Genomic DNA, 14243 nt, shown 5'->3' on the forward strand with positions numbered 1-14243 from the left:
TTTCTATGCTTCAAAGCGAAGTCTATGGGAAGTGTAAAATAGAACTGAGGTCATTTCGCTTAAAGTACAATGCAGCAACAAGCACAGCTGGACTTGATCATTACTGTATGTGCAATTCCAAAGACTTCCAGCACTTTACTCAGCCCAACATGCTGATCTTCAGTCTTGATTGCCTATAACTGATATGTAATAGTCACTTCCTACTCTCACAACAAACAGACACAAAAAGAACACAGAAGCACATACACACTGTTAACAACACATTTGTAAATGGTGAGTATTGAGCGCTCATTTGTGATCCCATTAGGGGTACCCTTCCTACAAAGAGACTCATTGGCCCACCCTAGGGGGTAAGTTACCCCATACTGTATGGATCCCAAAAATGTGGTGGATGTGATAATGACAAAAACAGTCCAAAAGCGCAAAAAAGGAGAGGTGAATCTCAGAGTTTTGGCAACTACAAACAATCAGTGACAACTGTCCTTTGTTGAGTCCTACCTGTTGTCTTCTAAGATTGCTTTGTTCACCACCAGTGCACAAAAATAGCCCGTGGACATACAACAGAGCCATGTTTTGTGTCATCGTTTACATCTACACAAGTGATGTGTGGGTATTCACAAGTGGACATTTCGAAAGGGGGGGAAAACGCAAAAAGTCTTGACTTAGCAGTTTTGCCGGTGTCACGTGACGGGTCGTCGGCTGTATAGTCTGTTGAACTTGTTTCATAGCCTTTGTTGAGAGATTAACAGAGCACACACATTGTGGAGCTAGGTCCTGCCTGCCAGAGATAGTCTCAGTCCTGGTAGAGAACCCAGTGGGATCTACGGCTTCTAAACCAACTGCAGCTCCATTACAACCACCATCATTATGCTGCTCCTCCATCAAACCATCTGAGGTCCTTGGAGTGAGCTCCACAGCTGCCCCTGTAAGAGAGAGAGAGCGCCTTTTCCAAAATTCATCCAGCCCCCCTCCAATGAAACCGTACCTCGTTCCCAGGAGCACCATCCGCCAACACAGTAAGTCACCATCATAATCGTCAGTAACTGCGGTCTTGTGTGGGTTAACTCATAGATGGTGGAGATTATTTGGTGGCTGTGTTGCGACGAGGGTCTCTGAATGTGTGGCGCTGAACTCCCTCGTGCCACAATGGGTGACTGGGCTCATGGTGTGAGGGGGAAGTGGGGGAAGCTAGTAACTGGGAGCTGTGGGAAGGCCTTTCAACCACAGCAGGGATAAGCCTGGGGAGGTTACCACATCACCTCTCACAGTAGTGTAGAGTGAAGTCCTTCGACACCTTCTTCCCGCCTAAGTCCCAGGGCTCCAGTTCAAGCTTATCGATCTCTTCCACGCCTTCCTCCCCCTCCTCTTCTTCTTCCTCCTCCTCCTCCTCCTCCTCGTAGTGGCTGGGCTCTTCGATAGAGGTTTCCATGTGGTAGCAGTAGGGCTGGCCCTCTGTGTACTCATAGATAGTGGGCAGGCTGCTCCTAAGGCTGCAGCGGCGGCGGAGTGCCACTAACAGGGGCTGCGGCATGGTGAAAATGTCCACATTGTTGCCCAGGTCGATCCACGCCAGGCTGGAGAACTTCTTGGGGTCCTTCAGGGTCTCTGTGAGGTCTTTGACTATGGCCAGGGTGAGACGGTTGCCGTTCAGCGCCAGAGTGTTGAGTTTGGGCAGGGACCCCAGGAGGGGCAGCAGGACACGCAGGTTGTCATCCTGGAGTTCGGTGAAACTGATGTCCACAGCCACCACCGCCTCCCCACTGTTCTGCAGGTAGAAGGCAACTTGGCGGACATCTCGGTTAGAGAGAGGGATGCCAGACAAGTCCACCGTGTCATTGGAGAGCTTCTTCTGTAGGGTTGTCTTGAGACTGAAGACAAAACGAGGGAGGAAAAAGTATTGGACATTGATTACTAGAGGCAGTAGTAAAACATTTTGAGATCAAAAATACATTGGCTCATTGAAGATAGGTCATGTCTTAGAAGATGGGGTGAAAGGAGTGTCCCAGTTTACGTTCTATCTGAACTGGGAACATGCCCCTTGTGTGATATTGTGTTTCCTGTGTTGTATAAAGGAGTGGGGTTGGACAGACTTGGAGCGGAAGGCTGACATAGATTCTCCAGCAGGAGGATTTACCAATGTAAACAGAAGAGCCAAAACATCCGAAGCGGCCAACAGCCTGATTTACGCTATTGATTTACATATTTTCAGAGCCAGAATCACCGTCGGACCGTATGACACATAAATACCAGTTACATCATTATGAAAATTAAACCATCTAATCACAATCCTGTTTACTACAAGAAACTGGACACATGCTTTATGGCCAGACCGACAGATAACAAGTGTGTGAACAAGAGCAGAACATATTTCAAGCTCATTTAGACCCTAAAAAAAAAGAAAACAGGATCTGCTTAATATCTTAGCACGGAGAATATTAGACTGTATTCAATTACAGATGGTCAGATGTTTCTATAGATCTTTCAAAAGCTTGAGACAGGTGTGGGTTACATTCAATGACTGAATAGCTGAGATTTAATTCATTTTCTATGTGACTGATAAGCAACATGTCGTTCTTAAGACTGGATATCTGTCTCAGTTCAGGGTGTAATAGAATGAGCCTTTCAGAGGTAAATCCTCATGCCCTTTGAAAGATGACATTTGTGTGATCTGAGTATCTGAGGCTGTATTGCACCGTCATGTCGCTTTAATGCTGACTTTCAGGAGCTGGTACATGATATATGATATATGATGAGTCATAGAATGAATCAATAAAAACCACTCAGACAATCCCATTTCTGACCATCGAGGGAGAGGAGCAAAGGCAATAAATATGGATCTACTGTACAGTAAAGATTTATACCAACAAATACAATTTGTAGGTCCACATCACATGCACGGACACTGACATTAACACCTTCTACAAATGTTAAATGCTTCACACTGACTTAAGGTGTTTGACCAATCCCCACTCTCTACTATTCTCTAGAAATGATATGTTTCACCAGAGCTGTTTCAGAAGTACCCCTGGCTTCTGATTTGTGGGTGTTGGATTTGAATTACAATATCCCCCAGCACCCAGTGACTTACAGTGACACCACCTGTCTACTTGTTGTGCTATAAAGCATTTCTGGCTATTTTTCAAACAGAGAGATGGCTGCTCTAATATGTTGACATAGCACCATATGAATTGTACATGCTTTACACATTGATCATATTTATTGTACAGCCATGTAAGCTGGTCATACTCATAACCATTGCTGCACTCCTGATCATAACATAAAGACACATTCATCACAGAGCCGTCCCTCCTCCTGTGTGAGTGATGGATGCCTGCCTGACAGGAATAACACCAGCAGTAGAAATGTCATTTCCAAAGGCCCGCATGAGAGCATTACAGAGTGCTGTATCATAAGGGTGAAAAGATGACTCTCTAACAGACGTCGTGTGGACCTGCTTCCCGCTCCACCCCCCCCCCCCCACCCCCTTTCTTTTTATTCCCCTCATTTTCATCTCTCACACTGCCTTTCTTTTGGCCAAAAGCTCATCTTCCCTTGCGGCACATAAGACTGTAATTGCTGGAGGCAGCTGCTGCTCTCCTGCAGGTGTGAAAGGGTTTTCACCTGCCCCTTCCCTTCTCTTCAAACAGATCCTCTCTGTGCTCCAGGGAACAAGGAAAGAAACGGACGAAGAAAGAGCCTCTTTCATCCCACTCTCTCAGACACTCACTCTTGCTTTAGGGTTCTTGGCTCTTAACTAGCTCTTGCACTCCTTTACGACTGTTATATTACAGTCATAAAATCCATGGGAGTTTCTTATGAGGGTCACTGTAAATTAGAAGGATCTTTATATGTGCCAATCAAGAGAAGAAGAAGAATGTTTTATTTGCCATGCAATCAACTTGTCAGGCAATTGTTGGAATTTGGTATTTTTTGCTTTAGGCATAGGGTCAGCCATAGTCGGGCGCCCGTGGAGCAATTAGGGGTTAAGTGCCTTGCTCAAGGGCACATACAGCTCCCTCCTGAGGCAGGGATCGAACCAGCAACCTTCCGGCCTGTCTAACCTCTAGGCTACCACCACCCCCATAAGCAGGGTTGGACGTTTCAATCACTCTCATATGACTGCGCCTAAATGACATTAATAGGTCACCCATGTAACAGAATAAGTGGATGCGGTTATTCAGCTATACATCCTGCTAGAATAATAACAACACAATTGTATATGAATATTGCATACAAATAGAGGCAGAATGAATAGATTTATAGTGTAACTGTCAAAATGGAAAGCTTAAGCAGATGGCTATGAAAAAGCAATCGTGGTGGGAGCGCCACGTGTGAGTCATTTCTTCCGAGGAGTCCATTTTCTCCCTGTCTCCCCTGCTCACATCATTTTGTTTTTGCAAAGTCATTAATGTTTAAGCTTGGGCTCTATTATTCATTTGGCCCCTTCACAGGCCCAGTCAAACCCTGAGTAAAAGGTACAGGAGCAGAACGTCCAATAGAATCAGGCTGATCTGTGGATCCCCTCCACCCTTGACTTCAGGTGTCTCCTCTTCTGCCCGACTGCAGGGTTGCCCTTTAAACACGTGGGCACTGCCAGGTTCCCACCAGCCACAGCCTCAGCTGTCTCTAGTGTGGGCACATACACCCCTGTGGACTGAGCTGATACATTATGATGGGTCTCATGCACCGTTTTCTGTACCTCAGGGCACACACATCAGATGACTCATACAGTACATCTGAAACTAGTGGACTATTGGAGACACCCTGGGAAAATCTGTCTGTGCCTGAGAGAAAAAAAAACTATTCAGATTTTACTTTGACTTGACCTACGCTGTGGCAGGATCTGGCTCTGTTAAAATGAGGGACAGTAACTTCAGGAAGCAGGTTTTACAGATGTAGTGTAGGTCATTGCGGCCCAAAAGTGAGTGCTAGAGGACAGGGTAGAGAGGTGACAAATAGGGAAGAGAGGAGAGCGACAATGGGTGGAAATTGGTGTGAAGACGACAGGGTGGAGATGTCACTCGATGGTTGGCATGGTGATTGCACCTTTGAGAAAGGTAGGATAAGAGTATGTTCCCTGTATCACATGTTGTGTTTTGGACAGCCTTCATTTTGTCTCACTAAGATTCTGGGTTTCGAGGTTACACTCCCATCAGACAGACTGTCTAGCTCTTCTGCTCTCTGTTTGAAAATTATGTATTGCATTCTCTCTGATGATCATCATCTAGGGGTTTCACAATCCTTCATTTTGTACTCCAATCTATTTATCTCTGCATGCAGGAAAATCATAGAAGGTGACATTGCTGTGTTGGATATGGGTTAGATATAGAAGGTGACATTGCTGTGTTAGATGGGTTAGATATAGAAGGTGACATTGCTGTGTTAGATGGGTTAGATATTCCCTCAAGCTGAACCAGTGTAAGGAGGCGATGACTAATGTTTCTGTTGCCTACCTCAAACACAACAGTGTCAGACAGTCTCTCTCTGCAGGTTTTATGGAGCCAACAAAATGACTCAGTGAAAAGAACCCCTTTAACTGCAAGTTCAACATGAGCACATGTCCGCACATGACAAAGATGCTGTCACTCTCATTTTGCTCTAATGTCTCTCCTAAACTGGGGTGACAAGGCGACAAAGGCAAAGCCTTTTTCAAGCTTTACTGCAATTTTTCAGCAAGACAGGGCAATGTTTGACTCCATGTCTACTTTCACTAGATTTTGCATATTTATATTTTTCTCTCAGCGCTGATACGAACGACTGAAGCATAATACGGCTATGATTAAAACATAATGAGCCTGTCTCAGGTTGTTCACTGTGGTTTCTTTTCTATTCCTGCTTATTTCATCTTTAGAAAATGCATTATTTACACTGTCTATCCATCTGTAAAATAAGTAATAACAGTGACAAACGTAATCATATTCGGTTTCTTTTTCAAGTACAGAATTAAAAAACAATATCTAGATACAAAAGAACCTGTCAATTTATATGCAAGCTATTTCCATATACATTGTTTTAACATCAATGCAATCTGATTATAACTAAACAAGTTGATACAAAGACCATACTTTCATCCGAGCCGATGGATCTCATCAAATACAACCCGTGCCCCATTTTGTCCGGAACTGGACAAATGTGTACTGTAGGTAGATTTGTCTGGCTCATGTCGAAGAAGACTGAACAATGCCAAACCGTTACTTTGAAGGCAACCGCAGGGATTGATCAGGGCTTCTTTACACAGCGGTCCTACCACGGTCCTGCCCAGAGAAAGCTGTCTAGCCTTCTGTTAGCCCAAACCCACTCAAAACCCACATAAAAGATAGGGTGTTGTTAGAACTAGATAGGACAGAGACACATGTTTGACACAGAGAGACAGGAGCTGGAATTGTGCTGAAGGGCTGGTTGAAGGAGCTTACCAGGCCTGGGATTTCCGTCTGGACATGCTCTGCCTCAGCCACTTAGAGTGGGGGGTCAGGTGGTAGATCAACTGTCGGCAGATCTTATCAGAGGACTTTATGGTGTCTGCATCCTGGGGATGAAAAAGAAAATAAATCCTCAAAATGAATGAAGTGTGTAACAACAATTGATTACCCTACAACAGAAGACCTATTTTTAGCCTGACCTTTTTATTCAGAGAGCATTTACTCTCTTTGAGAATATTTAATCATGTTCAGGAAAAATACAGTGCACACACACAAAAACAAAACAGTAACTATTCGCATGTCTACAGTTATCAAAGCTTCCTTGACTAAGAGCAGAACATTCTGGTCATTACAAAAATACTTTTTTAAGCTCTACTTTATGTAGTTACATAAACCTGTTGTTGTCTCACTTTGAATTTGTTACCGTGAGCTATTCCTGAACAAAACACAATTTAGGTGCTTTGCTGGAGTGAGTACATCTAATCACAGGCGTGCGTTGCACGACCGTGCGGAACAGCAAGAGTGTTGAGGAAACAAAAGGGAGAGATCCAATACATTCACTAGTAATCAGTTTTTCTTGTCATTTCTCTCCATGTCTGTTGTCTTGTTATGTTGACCTTGTTGCTTTTGGCATCCTGATCCCAATTTCAGCATTTACTATTATGTAACCATGTTATTGTTTTATCAACTTCTTTCTGCATGAACAACATCAAGCTGTGGGGTGAAGCCACTCAGTAATATCAACGATTTTGCATCGTACTGATGTCGCTGTAACAACTTAGAAAAGTCTTTCTATTCATACTACTAGGCATGACATGTCCACAGGGGAAGCCCCTTGTTCTGCAGTGGTCTGTGGAACTCACCTTCTTAGGGCATTGCATCTCACGAGCCAGGCTCAGCAGCAGTTCGTGGGAGATGGGGTCCACAAGGTTGAGGAACGCAGCGTTCTTGTACAAGATGTCATTGAGGGATGCGCCTTCCAAACCCAGATCCTGCCAAATCAGACGAAGCAAGGCACAGCATTACTCAAAGAGGCTTTTTCGAAACATTGAACAAAGGCCATGATTTTTTTTTTTTTATCCTAACAATTTCTTGAAGACACACACCTGAAAGAAATGATTACAAATAGGATATAAGTATATGAAGATACTGTTGAGATGTTCTAGGGAAAAATGTGATGCTTAACATGTAGATGGGAAACAGATCTGGGGAACGGTTTATTTTTGGTGGTTTTAAAATATTCATTCAAAGTGGAGAAGGCTTTCATCTGAGCAGTGCTCCACCTGAATAATGCGTCCAATGTGCCTTGCCTTAGGCAGCAGCATTACTTTTGGGAAATCCACCCACACCTCAGTGAATTACAGTCAAGGAACACAGCCATACCACTCCACATCACTACAAACTGATATTCTACTGAGAAAGCAGACAGTATGTATTTATTTTAATACTAATCTTTTTAAAAAAGAAGTGTCAATATAAAAAGCAATTGTCATTGGTTCAATGTTTCCAGTTGAAACATTTCTATGAATGGCACAGACACAAATGTTTGAGAGCTGAAACAGCATAGTTTTGACATGCCAGGTAAAGATAAAGACAATGGCTTGGGGGAAATGCTGTCCATAACAAGCTACAAATCAGTGCCAACACCGAACAAAAAGGTTTGCAGACACCACATTTTAACAAGTAAATGAACAATGAAGGAAGGAGAGAAGAATTGGAGCTGAAAGGGAGTGTTTTTTTTCTGTCCTAAGCCTATACACCTCAAATCTACAAAGCCCTAATTAGGCTGACTATGTGATGTGAGATATGGAAGCACACTTTCAGTGAGCTGTCTAATGAGAGACAGCGAGGCTGCTGCGTGCGCACACACACACACTCACACACACACTCTCTCTCTCTCTCTCTCTCTCTCTCGCTCTCTCTCTCTCTCTCTCACACTCACACACACACACACACACACACACTCACACACACACTCACACACACACTCACACACACACTCTCTCTCTCTCTCTCTCTCTCTCTCTCTCTCTCTCTCTCACACACTCACACACACACACACACACCATGATTGTAATGGACAGTTTGAGTGGGAGACCAGGAGCCACACATGACTGACCCGCCTTTTAACAAGGGCAACAGTAAACACAAACAGACGATACTCTTTCTCTTTTCCTGAGAACAAACATGTAAAAACTAACTAGCTTTGTGTTTGTCTTTGCGCCCCACATCTGACCACACCATGAGTTTAGACACGATCAATACACATGCACCAGCACACAGCTTGAAGCAATCAGTCATTTTAATGAGATCTTGGGGAGACATGACTTCACTGCTAATACAAGACTATGATATGAACCTGCTAGCTGACTAGGGGTTGTTCACTCTTAAACTGTTAAGTCACCATAACATATTCATTAACTAAACTGAGAAGGTCATCCCTTTAGTTGAGTAAAAGCCATGATAGAGTTTCTGTGACATGTGCCCATTTGCAATACCCCTGCCTACTGATAATGTGAGGCTTGTTTAATAAAACTGAAGCTCAATTAAAAGAGCCAGGCCTGGGTCCCCTGTGATGTGGCTGTCATGCAGCTTTTCCTCCCTGGGTTATCTCCTTGGCTTGATTAAGGAGGTTCGACGCTCTCCTCTGTCAAGTCTTCAGTGTAATTAACAGCTGTAAGAGAGAAGGGCTTAACAATGAGCTTACCAACAGGACTAGAACACCTGTTGTTACAGCGCCAATTGTAGTATTGTTATCAAACCCACAGTATCACTATGGAAATCACTCTCCTCAGCTGATAACAACATGAAATTGTGATCTAGATGGAGAAGAAGTAAGACAAAATCAAAGCTTCACACAATGCGTCTAATGGTCAAGATATCTTGCATTCCTTCATCATATTCTGCCTGCTACCCATGACTAGGCATACAGTACAGTACGTGTGTACACTATCTACAGTATTTGACATTTGTAGATCTACATGCATGTATATGAAAGTCTCTTCTATACCTTTCAAATGTTCTAGGACAGAAGTGGAGCAAATCAATATGAAATGGGGAAATGTTTGTATGTCGAGAACTATGGGTCCGTCGCTCTCCTGCTGTCATGCTGGAGGTCCATTATAGAGAATAGGGCGAGAGACATTAGGGGTGGTGAGGGGGTGGATGTGAGGCTCTAATGGGTGCATTAGACTGTTGAGAGGGGAGGGGAGATCCTGCCCTGGCTACACCGGGGGATAAAAGGGAGGCAGGGGAGTGGCACTTACACCTATGAGGCAACAATAGCAGACAAGCAGTAGTCCATCACCTAGAGCTATGATGGTGGCATTGATCATAGTGTGACCCACTGCACAAAGAATTCCCACTCGTTGATAAACCCATCACAACAAGCAAATGAAGCAATGTAGTGGTCGATGGATAACATTATATGTTATGCATGAAACCAAGCCAACCAGCTTGACTTAGGTTTCATTGGCCGAGCAATGCAAGCTGATGAGGGTCAATTCTAAGCATATTACATTAGCATAACATCATTACAGAGAGGTGGAATAGGACAGGGTAATGAGATGGAAGGGAGAGGCATTTTGTGCAGAACAGACATCCGCCTGGCACAGTTGCAATCATGATGTACAGACTGTCACTAACAATCCCATGGGATAGTCATTTGGTGGTGACACCACTGCTGATGGCACTTAACATGGCCACATTCAGTGATTACTGCTGGCCTATTCATTTATCTATGAGCACATAGGTCAAGTTCATTCGATTCACCCAAGCTGGTCTAGTGTTCCTGCTAATAGTAGAGATGCTTGCAGAAAAATATGTTATGTTCATATTCATAATGTGTAGGCCTACTACATTTATACATGTATCTGAAGGTAGAAGCCTATGGTCACACAGTCACAATGTAATTTTAGACGGTCATGAATGAGACAATTGACTGTAGTGGCACTATGTTATAGTGACAAGATAATAATAAACCAGAGGTCAGGGAGAATGTCTACGTCTACCCAGGCCCGGATTAACCCCCTAGGGTGCCCTAGGGTGACCAGACTTGATGTGTGCCCCCCCCCCAACACACACACTTTTTATTTATTTAATTTTTTTACTTTGCAAGTGAAAATTTGATATTTACTATGGTTACAAAAACCATAGATTTACAAGAGCATATTACTACAGTACAGGCTCATCCCAGTTGGGCCTAATGCCGTAGTATAGCCTTGACACTGATGCTCAAATCTGAATGCAACTCACATCCCAATGCAACACGACTTTCTAAATATAGGCTAATTATTTCCATCATAAATGGCCTGAGACTACATGCAAAACCATAACAAAGGGGGAAAATGCACATACTGTATACTACAATAAAACAAGCTCAATACCAACCAAGTCCAAAAATGGAAATAAACAGCGCCTGTCTCTTTGCCGCTCTGCTCACCTTCGTGATGCTGTATCAGACGTAGGCTATAGCCCTGTGCATCACACAGGCCCAAATCAGCCACAGCGTCATATTAGCCCCAAATAATCATAAGTAAGCCTTACCGGTAAGGAAGAGCCTCAGTGCGACAAACACACATTGGAACGTCGTCTGTAGTCCATGTATTCTCAGGATTTGAAGCATCTCCTCTGGTGAACAGGTTGTCTCCTCCCGCACAAAATCCTTGAACTGAATAAGTTCATCTCCAAAGTTTTTGTCCAGGTCATCTGGATATGTGGAGGAGAGCGCAGTAGCGCGTTTACGCACAGAATCGCGGTCCATGTCGGAATCAAACAAAACGCCAAATAGTCCATTCAGGGCCCTGTATGCATCAATGCGCTGAACAAGACAGGATTGCTTAATTTTTCGCTTGGCAGAGCCACTCAGTTGTCGCCTGTCCATTTTGATTTCTTAGTTGATAGTTTGGCGTCACTGCGTCATCGCGCACCTGTCTGTGATTGGGGGGGGGGGGGGGCACTTGTCTGTGACTGGGGGTGGGGCACTCGCAATTATTTATCTTATTATTTATATGATAGCCTAAATATAACCGTTAGTTTTGTATCTGTGTGGATGTCTTCCAGTAAATATAGCCTATATTTTAAAAATGTGCCCCAAATATTTTAAAGGTCTATTCATTGTCCGAATAATTTGGTGCCCCCCCATTGGCTGGTGCCCCAGGGCATTCACCCGATGCAATATATGGATAATCCGGGTTTGCGTCTACCCTATTAGCGGGTGGGTCTATTGGAGCACCTGTGGCTGTGGACAGGTGATAGGATAACACGCTTCCGGTATTGTAAACAGATAGGGTCTCATTCATGGCAGTATAAATTACGCACGATGTTGATCCGATTGAAATTATGTAAAGATGGCATGACCAATATGAAATGCATTTCTGTATGTTGCTCAACAGATCCACACACATTTTTGCACGTCGTGCGCAATGATGACCATTCAACACAGGTGGTTTGTCAGTTCTTACCTTCCTCAATAGTTTGAGCACGTCGGTAGCCTGCTCTAGCCTGCGATCACGGAGCAGCTTCTGAATGTCTCGGATCCACGCCACGCGCCTCACGTACGGGCTGTGGTGTGTCCTCCGCAGCATCCCGGGCAGCTTGTCGGACTTCAGCATCAGCGTGAACAGAAAGTCCCCGCCGCCTCGACTCGCACCCCTGTCGCTGTCTCCCGTACTGTCTAGGTGCTTGCGTCGCCTTTTGGAAAAATTCTCATTGTCCAGACTACTCTGTCTGCTTAGTCTAGAGCCCATGTTATCACCTATATCAACAGTATTTCGCAATTGCACAATGCAACCATACTAACACCTAAACCAACTACTATAATGTAGCCTATTCGTGCAATAAAGATTGCAAAATGTAATTGAATAGCCTATGATAAGTACCCTGCGCTGCACAACTGTCATCAAATACAAACCTCCAGAGCACGTATGCGCACAATATTCCTATGATTGATCGAGTGTGTCCCTTGCGCCCGTGACACCTACTTTATGAGGACAGACGAAATGTGTGTTTATGTTTTGATTCCTACCGAAGGTGGACGTACGGCGGGCTGGTCAGGCGGCGGATGCTCTTCTTGTTATTCCCTGATACAATGTTGCACGGCAGATACTAGACTCGTGTGGCGCATAACCAATCAGAGCCCGTAGTGTGCCATTGGGCGTTTACGAAGATACGCCCTCCTCATGCCTTGAATCACTAGAAAGATTTCACATGAATAAGTCACACACTTATATCAATAAATAAATAAATAATTAATTGCAGGGAATGATGTCCTTTATTTGTAAACTCTACACCATTTTATGTTAAATGTGAACTTAAATTGCAACTATTCACAGGTAGGCTTATGGATGTGATATATGTATGGTTCATCATCTAATGATAGTCTCTTGAATGTATCTGTCCCCTCTTGATAATTTCACATCTGAATTGATTGACATTTACAGTATCTGTTTCTAACTCAAACACTAAATCTGACCTTACGCACAGAGTTTACCTTGAACTGAAGATGAATTTAGGCTATGGAGCTGATTAGCCTACTTGTTTGTTCAATAGGTCAGGTCAGTGGTAGGTTTAGACAGTGGGTAGGCTTTGGCACTGGGTTTAGGCAGCGTCAACGAAAACATTTGACCATGACAGTGTCAAAACTATACTCATTATCAACTACACAGTGTGAATTAAATGATCGAATTGAGAATGATATTATTGAATTGTTTTCCCCCTCTTAATCCTCAAAGTAGATTTTGTATGTTTAGCCTCTCTGCGGCTTGCTTTTTAGGGTCTTATCTTATAGCCAAAATGACTGATAGCACTCTCGTGTCCCTACAGTATCCTACATTCATTGCCTGTAAATAAACGGTCAAATTATTATTTGTCAGACTTGAGACACATACATGTATTAAAATGAACCCTATTAAAAACAACAACTGATGTGCTATGTATTATGTGGACCTATTTGCTGCTAATGATGCCCCCTGTTCTGTCTAGTCTACGCTCAGATGATGACTCCTTTCTCTTGTTAAGTCCAATATGTGTGCACCTCTTGTGTGTCATCATCCTATGTTTACTGGACCGAACACGGTAGATCAGACAGATTCATATTATTGGACACGATAGATGAGTCACAGAACTGGCTCTGTTTTTGTTTTGTTTTCAGTGATTCGATAGTGCTGAACAGGTTTGTTGTCCCCCTCTGCACAGCAAGGTGCTGAACTGTAATAACAAGAATACATATAGTGTATTATAAGTGTCTACTACACTCTTAGGGTTAGATTCATTCATATCATTGATGATTATTTTAGAATGCAATATACTGTATAGTGATGAGTACATTGATATGATCGCCAATCATCATTATTACATCATTATTATGAAAATGTAGAAAGACAATGAATTCACATGTTAGAATTTGTCCATCCATATTTGTAGAAAGTGACATTTTATGTTTAACTGCATATTCAATTCAAGAGATGAGAGTAGTTTTATTTTTTATTTTTTTTACTGTATTCAGTGTAATCCATAACAGCTGGGTCAAGACAGTATCTGTAGGGCACCATAGATGCATCATAACAGCTGGTCAAGACAGGTAGATGCATCATAACAGCTGGTCAAGACAGTTTCTGTGGGGCATCCTAGAGACATTATGATAACTGTTGAACAAATGTTTACACATCTATATTTTTCTGTTGAAGTCAATAAGACAATGTATTATATGTTATATACATATATCTTTATATGATCTCTGCTTGAGGTTAAAGGTTAATGAACTCATCAGTAGTTGGCTGATGAAAACCACTTCCACTGAACCATCACTTACAGAGGACAGTGACA

General features: G+C 43.1%; 1 protein-coding gene across 1 annotated transcript; it reads right to left on the bottom strand.

Moving 5' to 3' along the window:
- Positions 1–1255: 1255 nt before the first annotated feature.
- On the bottom strand, positions 1256–12166 carry lrrc75ba (leucine rich repeat containing 75Ba; the record flags this gene model as incomplete). Its single annotated transcript, XM_080530517.1, has 4 exons — positions 1256–1868; positions 6414–6526; positions 7283–7411; positions 11882–12166. 4 exons carry the CDS (start codon positions 12164–12166, stop codon positions 1256–1258), a joined length of 1140 nt encoding a protein of 379 aa, XP_080386643.1.
- Between the last annotated feature and the right edge of the window lie 2077 nt (positions 12167–14243).

Source organism: Nansenia antarctica (assembly GCF_963989245.1).
Source record: "Nansenia antarctica genome assembly, chromosome: 5".
NCBI classification, from domain to species: domain Eukaryota; kingdom Metazoa; phylum Chordata; class Actinopteri; order Argentiniformes; family Microstomatidae; genus Nansenia; species Nansenia antarctica.